At 44.5% G+C, this 14,867-nt stretch overlaps 1 protein-coding gene across 1 annotated transcript in view; it reads left to right on the top strand.

Annotated features, from left to right (window-relative positions):
- The window catches only part of LOC108925457 (plastin-3-like), a 49,325-nt gene extending 37,567 nt beyond the window's left edge, over nucleotides 1-11,758 (top strand). Inside the window, exons 10-16 of the mRNA XM_029257406.1 lie at nucleotides 3,162-3,357; nucleotides 7,227-7,305; nucleotides 8,113-8,227; nucleotides 8,469-8,602; nucleotides 9,164-9,287; nucleotides 10,674-10,798; nucleotides 10,924-11,758. Coding sequence (XP_029113239.1) covers nucleotides 3,162-3,357; nucleotides 7,227-7,305; nucleotides 8,113-8,227; nucleotides 8,469-8,602; nucleotides 9,164-9,287; nucleotides 10,674-10,798; nucleotides 10,924-11,056 — 906 coding nt within the window. The 3' untranslated portion in view covers nucleotides 11,057-11,758. The remainder of the gene's footprint in view (nucleotides 1-3,161; nucleotides 3,358-7,226; nucleotides 7,306-8,112; nucleotides 8,228-8,468; nucleotides 8,603-9,163; nucleotides 9,288-10,673; nucleotides 10,799-10,923) is intronic.
- Nucleotides 11,759-14,867: the final 3,109 nt, after the last annotated feature.

Genomic DNA, 14,867 nt, shown 5'->3' with positions numbered 1-14,867 from the left:
TTGCAGATCTGGTTCGTGAAGTCTAATTGTTTCCATGACGAGGAGCAACAAGTGGTCTTTTAAGGTGCCGCCCACAAAACAACATGTCAACGGGGTCTGCTTCTTATTCGCCGACCTGTGCGCGTACATTTCTACACTGTTACCCTTAGACTTGCTATTTGGTTGTGGGGCTGCCATCAGCACTGGAACTGTAGTGCCTGGGTGTTTTTCATGGATGATGGACGAGGAAAAGGGAGGGATCGCGTGCTGGGGGTTAGTTGACATCCTGTGTGTGTGCGCCCCCATCACGGTTCACTCCATCATGCAGAATGTTTATTTAACCACACATGTTCTCGTAAACACGTGGCAGTTCGTGAACTCCCAGAGTTAACGGCTCTGTCTCAAAGTCAGCTGTTACTCTAGTATATTTACTGGCAATCAGCTTATATACTTTTCTTGAAAACTAATGGCCACAAATGAGTTAACTAAGTTTTCTAGAATTGCAATCATCTTTGTCATAAAGAAAGGAATAATATATACAGACACCCCTTGACTAACGCAAATAGGCCGTTCTTCAACCGCTTACGTAAGTCAAAAGTCACGTATGTCAGATTCCCCCCCCATCATTCAACATAACATTATTAATTTTTCCATCTCATTTTTTGCACCTTGACGTGTCTTCGTTATTATTGTTGTTTTCATGCTAGCTGTTCCTTTCACGTGCTCCTTCATACGTGCAGGATCTTCACTGTTGCGTTTGTAGTCGATACGGCTAAACCTGGTTCCCGTGCTATAGACCGTAATCTCTGTCCATCTTCATAGTTCCTATTATTTTCAATTTAATCTCCAAATCGATTGCTGCACCCTTGCGAGACGGTTCTCGTTTTCTTTCAAGTGCACGTTTACCACCAGGCATTGTGAATAATGAAAAGGGTAAAAATATGCAGTAAAAGCACTACACCGATGAAAGGAGATGCATTCAGGGCTCAAAACACGTGGGAACTGGGAAGATGCAGCTTCCTGCCTAGTCCGGTTACGCCGACTTGTGCTTAACGTATTTCAGATTCCGTGAATAATGTGCATGCCGAGAATTTATTTACGTAAGTCAAATTTACGTAAGTAGAGGGGTGTCTCTACAGTCTTTGCCCAGTTAACATTAGAGACACTGCTGGTAACCGCACTTGTCTGCTAACCGTCCTGCCATGCCCCACTCTCTGAGCTCCTGTAATTGGTACCGTTTTAGTTAAACATTTGTTAATTGACAATATATTACTACTGTAGTACAAATTTGATCAAGCAACACATTCCACATTCAAAATTAGCACCAGAGTTGCAAAATAAATTAAGTGAAAACCTAAAATACTTGTGGTATGCAGGAACGTCGCTCCGGATTATCGGGCACGTCTGTTAAAGAGATGAGGACCAGGTGCAGCCATGGTATTCAATGGACTGACAAAGAACAGGAGTTGGTGTCTTGTGGAGCTCAGGCTGTTGATGCGGTTGCTGTCGAAAGCTCCTGTTTTATATTTTCTTGTGTTTAAGGCACTATTTGTACATTACTCCTTGGACGGAACGCCTGTCCACCACAGGGTAGCCATATACACACACAGTCACTCACCCATTCACCTACTAAGGGCAATTTAGCACCACCAGTTCACCTAAACTGCATGTCTTTGGACTGTGGCAGGAGACTGGAGCACCCAGAGAAAACCCACACGCAACATTTTTCAACAATGCAAAAACCTAAATCGGGAAACACTAACCTTTGTTGGAAGTTTAATATTCATTATAAGGTATGTTTTAAGTCTTAATTTGGAAGTAATTAATGAATAATGATATTTATTCAGGGGTTGCAGTGGTGCAGCGGGCTTGGCTGGGTCCTGCTCTCTGGTGGGCCTGGGGTTCGAGTCCCGCTTGGGGTGCCTTGCGATGGAGTGGCGTCCCGTCCTGGGTGTGTCCCCTCCCCCTCCAGCCTTACGCCCTGTGTTGTTGGGTTAGGCTCCGGCTCGCCACGACCCCTTTTGGGACAAGCAGCTTCAGCAAGTGTGTGTGTGTGTGTTCACACTATGCTTGTAAGCAATGCATATTCATGACTCAGCTCCTGGGCAGAGGCCAATATTATTGATAAGTCACAAAAGTTCAGTACTAGACATGACCATTAACTACTAAGTACTTATGACCAGGGTCCCGAAGGCGAACGTTAGTGAACATGGTCCAAAAACAGTATGGTTGATCAAATGCACTATTGTGAACCGCAGATTGTTATCCGGACAATGACTGTATATACGGTGACGATAGTGGCACTTTAGTGAGGACGGGCATACAGTATATTACAGTGTACAAGCTCTTACTGTTTAATAGTTGTCTGGCCTTGACTTGTACTTTCAGTATCGCCAGTGGTTCGATTCATACTAGACCTCAAGAACACGAGATTCTGAATTTCTGACAGCTGTCTATTCAGAAGACGGAGACCACGCAGGGAGCTTGTAGGGTTCCCTTGGTCAGGGTAGAGCGGCTCCCGGAGGATACCCCAGGAACAGTGGAGTGATTGATGGAGGAGAGTGGCGTGATGTGATGGAAGACAACGGCGTTTGGATGTGTCCCCAACCCCCTCCCCACTCCAAGGCCGCAGTTTGCACTGTTCCCTGGCACCCGAGTGCCAGTTTTGAAAACTATTGAAAGGGTGCTTCAGAACGTGTTGGCTGGAGGGCGCTGAAGACATGGATGCCCAGCATCGTGCCTGCTCCGTTTTAACTGTCATTCAGCAGTCCACGTGTGCTGAAGGGCTGATCTACCAAGCCTCATACTGTATATAAACACATAAACTACCAATCTGTGTGAATTATTACTAGTCTTTTCCCAAGTATGGTAAAAGCTCATTGCGTTCTGAGTTTATTTGCCATGTTACTTTATTAAACTGCTACTGGACCGTATACAAATTTACAGTTATTCATTGAGCAGAGTCTTTTTCCCAAAGTGACGTACAGCTCAAAGTAAACGAAAGTGCATTTCACCAGCAGATTAAGAGCTATAGATACAGACACATGTAAGGGTCTCGTAAGGGTGAAATCTGATACAGCTTTGCTGTCTGAATGTTATATTCAAGCAGATGTGATGGAGTTGATGTAACTGGACTGACTCGTGACAGGACTGACATTGCTCTTTTCTTCTTGGTCCATCAGGAGAAGGATGATCTGAAGCGAGCAGAATACATGCTCGAGCAGGCGGACCACCTTGGCTGCCGGCAGTTCGTCACCCCGGCCGACGTTGTCAGCGGCAACCCGAAGCTCAACCTGGCCTTTGTGGCCAACCTTTTTAACAAGTACCCCTCGCTGACCAAGCCGGAGAACCAGGACATCGACTGGGGGCTTCTGGAAGGTGGGTCTGGGAGAGCAAGTCAAAGTTCCAGCCTCGATTCCTTGCACTCACATGAAGGCACCGGGGTGGTCAAGACTATTCCCTCATCGTTCTCTTTAGAGACCCGAAAGGAGTTTTTTTCTGCAAGACTCCTCATGGAGCCTGGTTCCACTGGAGGTCCTCACTTTGCCTTTTCTCCCTGAGCACCATCTCCATGTACCCTTCAAGAAAGGGGACTCGCAGAATATTTTTGGAAATATGTTGCTGTTTTGTGGAGAAAAACAACACACGTTGCACTTTATCGTATAGCACGGATAAAGAGGAAACAGTCGGGACCAGTGGCTGCTCCAGATTTTCCTTTCATACTGGAATAGAATTGTTTGATGCTCTTCAAATGGTTCTTCTGCAGTTGAAAATCCCCCGAAACCCTTACATTTAGATTAAATTTATTTATCTAGCTGATGTTTTTCTCTAAAGCGACTTACAGTGTTTATCTACCTACAGTTATTTATCCATTTATACACCCTTGGAGTTCGTTATTTGATTCCTCTTGAGATTTAGGTTGCTGAGATGATGTTTTTTAAGCCTCTCAGAAATTTTCACCAAGAATTTAGAGTTGCAAGATTTATTGAAGAAACTTTTGGAACGGCAGGGAGGACGTGGGGGCACGGTGGCGCAGGGGGCTTGGCCAGGTCCCGCTCTCTAGTGGGTCTGGGGTTCGAATCCTGCTTGGGGTGCCTTGTGACAGACTGTGACCCCGCTCAGGACAGGTGACTTCAGCCAATGTGTGTTTGTGGAACTCCTTGCTACTTGGCCACAGGGTAGTTCAGTGCCAGTGACACAGTGGCTGATATAAACAAAAGTTACAGGCTTCCCCCTATAACAAAAGCTCCTTGCATGAGAATACTGAGTTACAAGCAAATGTAATTTGTACTTGGATATTGAACCATGGCTTTCCTGAGCTTTTTTACAGTCCAACGATGTGTTTCAGGGAACCTGTGACTAAATTGTTCATAGCATGTACATGTCAGTGAATGTGTGTGTGATGCCCCTGCGATGGAGTGGTGTCCCATCCAAAGTGAACCCTGATGAGCCTAGTGCCAGGTACTCCTGGGATAGGACAAGTAGCTACAAATAGTGAGTGAGTGAGTGAATTATTATGAATGAATTTGTGGAGGCACGGTGGTGCAGTGGGTTGGACTGGGTCCTGCTCTCTGGTAGGTCTGGGGTTTGAGTCCCACTTGGGGTGCCTTGCAATGGACTGGCATCCCATCCTGGGTGTGTCCCCTCCCCCTCCAGCCCTTCGCCCTGTGCTGCCGGGTTAGGACAAGAGGGTTTCAGACTGTGTGTGTGTGTGTGTGTGTGTGTGTGTGTGTGTGTGTGTGTATTATAAATGAATAATACAAAAGAATGACTAAGAAAATCAAGGATAGCTAAAGTAATGTGTAAAGACAGCTAAGCATGTCTGCCAAATGATAATGAGAAAGTGCACTGGAAATATTTTAAGTGCAAATGACATGAACAAGTCACATTTATTTTGTAATAAATATTTTTGCTACTTTTCAAAGAGCTAAACAGGGCAAATGAAAATAGATGTTCAGAAACAACCAAGCACGTCTGTTTTAATACAGTAATCGTGCATGACTGAGATGTAATATAAATGATTGCTTTTAAAAGGTCGTAAATTGAGTGAATAAATTAAAAAAAAAAAAAACAACTCTAAATCGGCCGAACATTGTCTTCACAGTTTATAAATTGGAGGGGAATTGCTTGCTTAGGTGAGTTTACGCCAAGAACATCAGAATATACGTCTTGTGTTGATGATCACTTTGGAGCTGCGATGACCCCTGCTGTGCTTAACATCCTTTCAGAAGGAGGGCTGGACCCTCAGATGGACTCTTTCACTAATTCGAAGTGTTTGTGAGCTATAGATACAGTGATGTAACCAGTTGATTATTTTATTTCATTCATTCAGCTGTTGGTTTGGTGTTTATTCCAAACTGCGGACAGTAGACGCTGGTTATGAAGCTGGAGTACAAGGGATGCATTGAAATGAGTCATTTCACTAAACCAAATCATTTGAGATATTTGAATTCTTTTTGCATTTTACCCATAATTTTCACAGTTTTGTCGTAGTTTGCTTCCAAATAGGAATGTCGCCCCTCCAAAGAATGACAGTCACGCAACCACAGGCATGTACGTCTTTCCGAAGTGCGTAGTGTGTGACTTCCCCTCCGACTGCAGGTGTTCTCATGCCAAAAATGTAAACAATGGCCAGATGATTAATTTCAAACTTACATTTACATTCATTTATTTAACAGACACTTTTTTCCAAAGCGACTCCCAGTGAACTCTATGTAGTGTCATCAGCCCACACACCTTATTCACCAAGGTGACTTACACTGCTAAATACACTACTTCCACTGGGTCACTCATCCAAAATGATAAAATATATAATTATAGAGTTGTTATATAATAATTGTAATTATTCACTAAATAATTGTGGTTGTTAATGAAAAGCTGTAATGTCAAGGAAGCTATAATGAATGAATATATGTTTAACTATGATTACATCACTCCTACTTCACACTCTGCCACCAGGTGTAATAGTGCCATAGCTGATGGCAGAGGAAAGTTTTTTGGGAGATGAGAACTATTACTGATAAATTTGGAGAACCTCTTCGGCTGTTCATTTCCCATTGCAATGTGTCACACTGGCAATTGTCTGCATCTGGTTTTAATTCCAGCACATTTAACAAATAATAATAATTTTATCATTCGGAAGTGCAGAGATTTATTTAGAAATAGAGGTGTGCGCGTTACGAAGTTGAGACTGAAGTAATCCGAAAATTTATTTGTATCTCTAATCACTATTTTATTTGCCCTTTAGAGCATGAAATATTACATAGTAATTATGAAAATAATTATTTAGACAATTATTATTTCCTAATTATCGAAGAATGTCTTGCTTTTGCCAGCATTCTTAACCACTCCTTTTGATTAATTTTTAGCAACAAAAACTTCACTAATCACACAGTTAATGAAAACCACAGTTTAATGAACAACAGAAGAGACAGAAGCCCAGAAGCTAGAATTATTTCTTTCCCCCTCATAAAAACAAAAGTAGAGCTTTGATAAATATATAGTTAAATAAATACAAGTTTTTGGCAGAGGGACCTTTCAGTTGTATGAGTATCAGTCAGAAGTTCTGGCAATCCTGGATGGAAGCGATGCCATTGTGTGTGGTTTTCATTAAGTGGGAAAATGTGCCTGAGACGTATGATTTATTCTAAGCATATTTGTGCGCTTATGAAGAAATATCACGCAGCATGAAAACATTACACACCCTTTTGATGGAGAACAGCAGCCGAAAGCAGTAGTGTAAGAAAATGCTGAGGTGGCTCACAGTCATCTGCTCATCGTATAACACCTTAACTCCGCTGCAGTCTGACCTCACCGCCCACCATGACCTGCTGTTGTTTTCTGCTGCTCTGTTGAGCTCCTTTGGAAAATATTAATGTAATGATATTAATACATCAGCTGAGATGTTCACAATTTCAGCTGCTGCCCTTAATCTGTTGCCCTTAGGATGGCTCTCCAGTTACAGTATCTTTGCATTCACATTTCTTATTTATTTAGCTGATGCTTTTCTCCAAAGCATGGATTGTACAGTGTTAGCCTACTTAACCCTGATTTATCCATTGATACAGTAGGATCATTTTTACTGGAGCAATTCATGGCCAGTACCTTGCTCAAGGGCATTAGAACAATTTGGGTATTCAAACCTGCAACCTTTGAGAGCAAAGGTGGAAACCCTTAACAAGTACGCCACCTGCTGCCACAGTGGCTGGTTAGTGACTCCCTGATGTTTTTTGTGCCCCCCCCCCCAGGTGAGACGAGAGAGGAGAGAACCTTCCGCAACTGGATGAACTCGCTGGGTGTACAACCACATGTGAACCACCTATACGGGTATCGCTGTCTCACACCTTTCTAATACAGGCCATATTGTGGATAAGGATGCAAACTAACCTGGAAGGTGGTGGTCTGAGTCTTGGGAGGAGCCCCAGCTGTTCTGCTCCTGGCCTCCTGCCAAAACTAAATCAAACCAGAACAATAATACTGATTAAGCAGTTATATTTTAGGCTGGTGAAGCAGCGGGTTTGACCAGGTCCTGCTCTCTGGCAGGTCTGGGGTTCAAGTCCTGCTTGGGGTGCCTTGTGATGGACTGGCGTCCCATCCTGGGTGTGTCCCCTCCCCCTCCAGCCTTATGCCCTGTGTTGCTGACTTAGGCTCCAGTCTGCCATGACCCTGCTGGGGACAAGCAGTTTCAGACAATGTGTGTATTTTAGTCTGCAGTTTTGGCCTCTGTTTTAAAGCAACTAGTTACTTTGCAACTAATAGATGCACCATTTATTTTTATTTTTATTAACTACTATAATTAAGATCCCCATGTAGTATTTCTGGCTCTAAAAGTATTATGCAAAAATAATGTTTATGGAAATTACTGATTTTAACATGTAATTTTTACCCCAGATTGACAACAGGTATCGACTTTGTCTGAATAAATCTGTTTTTTGTTAAATGTGCTGGGTGAATTATGGCATGAAAAATTGTAATAGTAAAGAAATTGCCTAGGTTGCACATTTAACAGTTAAAGAGGTTTTCTGAATTTGCAAATACCAGCACTCACCCCCTTAAAACATCCTGCTTTTACTCTATTAATTGCCTCAGGTTTGCATTTATACTTTGTTTTGTTTTGTTTTGTTTTGACCCCAGTGACCTGCAAGATGCGCTGGTCATCTTGCAGCTGTACGAGAAGATCAAGGTGCCGGTGGACTGGAACAAAGTCAATAAGCCACCCTACCCCAAAATTGGTGCCAATATGAAAAAGGTGAAGTCATGATGTGTGTATTCAAACAGTTCTGCAGATTAAACATGCGTGTTATTTTCTATTATTTGTATTATAACACATTGAGATGTCAGGTTTGCAACTTGGAGTGAAAATATTAGTTGGTATTGCGATCGAACCCTTGACCGAAGGGAACAGTGAGAGCCCCTGTGGATTTGTGACCTCACCCCCCCTGCTGTCGGTGGCCTTGTCTCACACCCTCTCTTGCCCCCTGCCGACACAGCTGGAGAACTGCAACTATGCTGTGGAGTTGGGGAAGAAGCAGGCCAAGTTCTCCCTGGTGGGCATCGGCGGGCAGGACCTCAACGATGGCAATGCCACTCTCACCCTGGCTCTCGTGTGGCAGCTCATGAGTAGGTGGGACACAGCCTCGTGTTGAACGCATTTACAGTATAAAGAACTGCATGTAAAGAGAATATGTTAAATTATAATAAAATAAATTATAATTGGGTCCTGCTCTCTGTCGGGTCTGGGGTTTGAGTCCCGCTTGGGGTGCCCTCCGATGGACTGGCATCCCATCCTGGGTGTGTCCCGTCCCCCTCCAGCCTTGCACCCTATGTTGCCGGGTTAGGCTCCGGTTTGCTGCGGCCCCGCTTGGGACAGGTGGTTTCTGGGTGTGTGTGTGCGTGCTATTCAAGCATCAGAGTGAGAGATGAGTGTGGGGAACTAGAATCAAGGACTTCATTTCAGCTTTCATAGATTTGCCATTGTACAAATGATGTGTTCAGCTCTTATTACTTTAACTGTTCCTAAATAGCACCAATGCATCAATATACTGTACAAGAGTTTGAATAGAGGTTTACGGATAAGTTCTATTAACAATAAAAATCAGCCTTCTGAAAATTAACCGGTACTTATTTGTGAATAATTCGGAAGAGAATGGATATGCCATTTGACGTGGGCTTGGTACATCCACAGGTACACACTGAACGTACTCGAAGACCTGGGAGAGGGAGGAAAAGCAAATGATGAAATCATTGTCAACTGGGTCAATAAGACTTTAGCTGGAGCAGGCAAGAAAACCAAAATAGCAAACTTTAAGGTTAGTTGTGACGGGTTTGTGTTTCTCGCTTTGAATGTATTATTTGCATTGAATTTTTGCATTAAATTTCCAGTGTTATACACAGACATCCCTCGACTTAACGCAAATAGACCGTTCTTCAACCCCTTACGCAAGTCAATAGTTACATATGTCGGATTCCCCCTCCTCCCCCACCATTCAACGTCATCACGTGCTCCTTTATACGGATAGAATCCTCCACTATCGTATTTATAGTCGACACGGCTAAACCTGGATACCGTCTACAGACGATAATCTTTGTCCACCTTCATACTTCTAAGTTTTCAATTTAATCTCCAAATTGATGCTGTATGCTTGCAAGACGGTTCTTGTTTTCTTTCAAGTGCACGTTTACCACCACGCATTGTGAATAATGAAATGGGTAAAAAAAAGTGCAAAAAAAGCATTACACATAGGAGAGGAGATACGTTCACGGCTCAGAACGTGGGAAATGGGAAGATGCAGCATCCTGCCTTGTCTGGCTACACCGACTTGCCCTTAACGTATTTCAGACGTTCTGTGTAAAATAAAAGCTCTATCCATAAATAATGTCCATGGTGGGAATTTTTAACGTAAATCTGGATTTACGTAAATCGAATTTACATAAGTAGAGGGGTGCCTGTATAAACAGCATGTGATCATACCAGTATGCAATTTCCATGCTCTGCACTTTACAAGAAAAGCATAGGGCTGTATGCTAATTAGCATGATAATATGAATAAAGCATATAGAACAGGGTGCTATGAGGCCTGCCACCAAAATATGGAAATACATTAACTGACTGACTGACTGAAACACAGATCTTCTTTGAGGGATGATGTTTGACATGTATTTTTCAGATATATGGGTCAATCTCATGAACAAATGACAAATTACATCTATGGTGACTTCAGCTTCTTGTCTTTGAACAAGCTAATAGTCAAAAGAATTTTGAAAACAAAGTATTCATCTTATGACCCTTCATATTTTTAGACATAAACATCAGTGTTACTGTTATAAGTGTCTGTCATAGTTACAGACAAGGTTTAAAGAGAGTTTGATTCTTCCATGATGCTTCATCAAGACGTTAAGGTTAAACATGAGGACAAGATGAGGTGATCTTTTGTTTTGAATACCTTAGAAATGCCACTGTTTTCGCTGTAGCTCCATGAGTACTGTAATGGGATCTTGTTGGAAATCTTAAGGAACTTAAAATAAAATGATCAGTCATTTAGACGCCACTGTGAGCAAAAATGTAAAGGATTCTTGTTACTATAACAGCTAGTTTTCTCGCCTGGTTTGGTTTAAAGTTCATGAGACTGACCCATTTAGCTTTCAGATTTGCAGCGTTGGAAGGTTAATTTATCAGATTTGCTTCGGGGCCCACAGGACAAAGAGATCAGTACCAGTCTGCCAGTTGTTGACCTGATTGACGCCATTCAGCCTGGCAGTGTCAACTACGAACTGGTGAAGACAGGCACCCTTTCCGACGACGACAAACTCAATAACGCCAAGTGAGTCCCTCCTTGTTGCATCATTTCCTCCCAGGGTCACTGCAGCCTGCAGGGACCAATGAGCATCCCATCGCAAACCGATGGTACCCAGCTGACCCGTGTTCCTTCCCTGCATCTTGGTACAGGTATGCTGTCTCCATGGCGAGGAAGATTGGCGCTCGCGTCTACGCCCTCCCTGAGGATCTCGTAGAGGTCAAGCCCAAGATGGTGATGACAGTCTTTGCGTGTCTGATGGGCCGGGGAATGAAGAAAGTGTAAACGTGGGAGGGGATCCTCCAATGGCGCACTCAGAACCAACATCTTGCCCAAAAGCCAATTGCTGGATAAAAGGCTTCTGGTTAAAGGAATCAATAAGAAGCATCATTAAGAAGCATCTCAATTTGCTCGGCTGGAATCACGGAGGAGGGTGGGAGCGGTGGGGTCGGGGGGGGGGGGGTGATAGGGAGTAAACACAATAGTTAAGGTCTGTACTCGAGTTCTGATGGTTTAGACGTAGAAGGTACACATTGAAATGCATAACTTGCGCAACACGACAACTCTGCATATAGGTTCATATTTGCCTGAGACACCTGTGTATTTTTATCTGCATATTTGATTCTTCAGGGTATATCGAGAAAGAGATATCATTTGTTGTGTGAAACTGAGGATTGGGGTTATTTTTATCCGAGACCATTTAGCAGATGTCAAGGGAAGAGCTTTGCGAAGTGCGAGCGTCGCTCACCAATCGCAGTATTGCTCCACCGCAGTGCTCTTCTGCCTTTGCCACCATTCCAGAGGATGCTTACAGTCTTATTTTTGATATGCAACCACAGTTAACCAAAACTTACAAAGTGCCTCCTCCCCTGGCAGAAGCTTTCGTACATTTCCTAGCTAAGAACGCATTTTAGTATGTGCCTCGCATACATGTATTCTCAAAACGTGCTTTTTACAGAAAGTAAATAAAAATGATGAAAAGAAAAACGCTGTGCTCGATGATCTCTTTCTCTTTTTGTCTTTATACCCCCTATTTTTTTAATTTTGTCATAAAACACTCTGTCTCTGAGAAAGTTGTTTGCAAAGGTTCCTTGGGGGTATGAATATTTCAATATTTTCAGAGGCATACATATCTTCAGGAGTACGTCACTGTGAAATCTTAAATAAAACACGCAGTGCCCTTAACTAAATTTTCATTTATTTGTTTGACTGATGATTCTGTCCCTAAATTAACGACAGCTGATAATCAAAAGACGCCTCAATATGAAACTGCATACAAACCATCTTTGCTCAATGAGTGACAGGTGCTTCTGTACACTGTTGCATCCCTACATCTGGACCATATTGTCTCAAGTTCAGGAGTACAGGAGACAGTTTCCATGGGAACAGGGGGGCTTCCTGTGGTCAAGCAAAAGGAGACAGATTTCTATGGTCCAGAAGTTTATAAGGGGGCCTCTGTATCCTGGGTTCGAGAACAGGGTCTCTGTGTGGTGCAGAATTGTGCATCTGTGTCATCCATGACTGGGGACGAAGATCCCTGTGGAGAAAGGAGGCCCAGGTGCTCGACGGCGCTTCATCAGCACTGGAGATAATGACACGGCGGTCCCTGAGCCCCATCCATCACTGCTGCCAGCTCACATCAGAGGCCAACCATGTAAATGAGCTCATCAAAGACCTGGCTTCCTGCCTGGTGTGTGTGTGTGTGTGTGTGTGTGTGTGTGTGTGTGTGTGTGTGTGTGTGTGTGTGCGCGCTCACTCACACTTGATTGCATGTTCTCGTTGTATGTTTTATTATCCTTTCCCATCAATTCTGCATTCTGTTACATATCTGTCGATCAGGGTTTTGGTGAGAGAGCAGGGATGCCTTATATTGTGGCCACTCTGCTCACTATGCCCACTATATCTGCTCCTCTAAAGACTGGGTTCCTGCATGGTCCTTGGGAGCCATGCTGAGACCCTTGCTGTGAATGCAACCCTCATGGGGACACCACTAAGGGGTGGGGGGGGGGGCTTTTCGCTGTGGGAAATTAATTTTGATCGTGCTGAAATGGGAATGGGACCAGAGGACAATCCTGCCATCCATCATTAATGGAGTGTTACTCAAGCAGGAAGAGACACGAAAGCTTACAGTGGTACCGTTTCAATGAAGAAGGGTGAGATCCTCCAGACGAAGGGGAAGCGAAGATGTGGGACGCTTCTGTGACATCTTGGAGAGGAATTAGGGGCTGCAGGGGTCTGGAGGGTCCCTCTCCTCCACCGATGTGCTTTGTCCTTCCTCCGAGCTGGGGCCCCATTGGTAGGGATTCTGAGAAGGAGAGGGATGGGTTCGACTCGGTCGCTTCCAGCACTCGGGGAGAGAGAGAGAGAGTGCAAGAGGGATCGTTACACGTGTTCTGAAGTGCTCTATGCTAATCAACTATGCTGTTGTCTCTAAACCATCTCCCCTCCCTATGTCCCGCCCCCTGCTCGGTCCTCTCCGCCGTGAGGACCACAGGATGCCCCAGTGTCCTTCGGAGGCAAGTGGACCTCAGCTCTCCCGAGGCGCTGAAGCCAACCCCGGCTCTAACCACAGGTGGCAGCGAGAGGAACCCAACGGGACGCAGACCCGCAAAGGGTGTGGAAAAGCGAACGAACGGAGGGGTGGCATCTCCTGCAGGTTCAAGCACCCACTGCCATGGCAGCAGTGGTGGGGACGTAGAACCCAGAGCCCCATCCCACCGTGGCCCTGGGCTCTTCCAGCCAATAAAGAGAAGGAATAGCAGGTGAGGCTCCGTTCGATTTGTCCCAGCACTCGGTCGACACTCTTTCTGTCTTACGCTCCAAAGTGATCCTTCTCCGAGGCATAAACATGGTGAGAAGCACGAGCGCAACCGCTCATAAACAATGGCACCATTGCCAAGCTCTTCTCATAGCCTCGAGCAACCATAAGACCCAGGTATCCATTTCGGTAACCTGGTGTCTTCTGCACATTACAGCGCAGAGACCGATGCATACTTCAGCGTTTAGTGAGCTGAAAAGTTCTGATTTTGATTGCATATTTTGCAGTGATGTTGCGCTCATACAGAGGAATGTATTAGAGGGAAAATGGACTCGGGAAGCGGCCGATCCCTCAGCGTAAGATGGTTTTTCTGCAGCCAAGGGCCCATCCATCACAACTTTTCCTTGCGCAGATGTTCTTCATTCTGCCGTAGTGCCACTTTCAGCTCGCTAGGTACAGAGCTGCGTGGTCAAGGACTCAGCTGTGCCGCCCCCCACACGGCGGCATGAGGATCAAATGCAGAAGCAGGGTTTCAAGCTCATCCTTCCTCCCTCTGCTGTTGCCCTCTCATCCCCTACCTTTCTCGGTCATCGCTGTCGCACCTGGAGTTGCCATGGATGCCAATATTGTCTCCATAGTGACAAGTCGCTCAGTCATGGAAGCTGCTGATAGGCTTTACGTGGGTTGGCGCTTTGTTCTCGCCACTCTCTCATTTCCCTGCATCAACAGTAAGACTCTGAACATGGTTTCCATGCCAATAACACTTAGCAGTGTACCACTGATGAACTGAGTGCTCTTTTGCTTCCCTCCATTAAAAACTCAGTTACCCTGCTGAAGGACTTAGTACATCTGGCTATAAAAAACTAATTTATCTTCTTTATTTTTGGAGTAAGGAAAATTAATTGGTAATAATCAATTGGTAATTAGGGGCGCGGTGGCGCAGTGGGTTGGACCGGGTCCTGCTCTCCGGTGGGTCTGTGGTTCGAGTCCCGCTTGGGGTGCCTTGTGGTGAACTAGCGTCCCGTCCTGGGTGTGTCCCCTCCCCCTCCGGCCTTACGCCCTATGTTGCCGGGTTAGGCTCCGGTTCCCCGCGACCCCGTATGGCACAAGCGGTTCAGAAAATGTGTGTGTGTGTGTAATTGGTAATTAATAAATTTTTGGTGCTCATTTATTCTTTTGCATATTAATCCGTGTTTTTTAATGTCACCCTCTCTGCATTATACACATACTCAAGATCTGCAAGTGTATCTGGTGTTATGTTACAATGCCTTTGTATTTTACCTTTAGTGTATGCTGGGTTTTGTCCATTCTGTCCTTTCATCTGTTCAGCTTCTTCCT

This window comes from Scleropages formosus, chromosome 13, assembly GCF_900964775.1.
Source record: "Scleropages formosus chromosome 13, fSclFor1.1, whole genome shotgun sequence".
Classification (NCBI taxonomy): Eukaryota; Metazoa; Chordata; class Actinopteri; order Osteoglossiformes; family Osteoglossidae; genus Scleropages; species Scleropages formosus.
The sequence above is the reverse complement of the archived record's forward strand: the minus strand, read 5'-3'. Positions and strand labels throughout refer to the sequence as shown.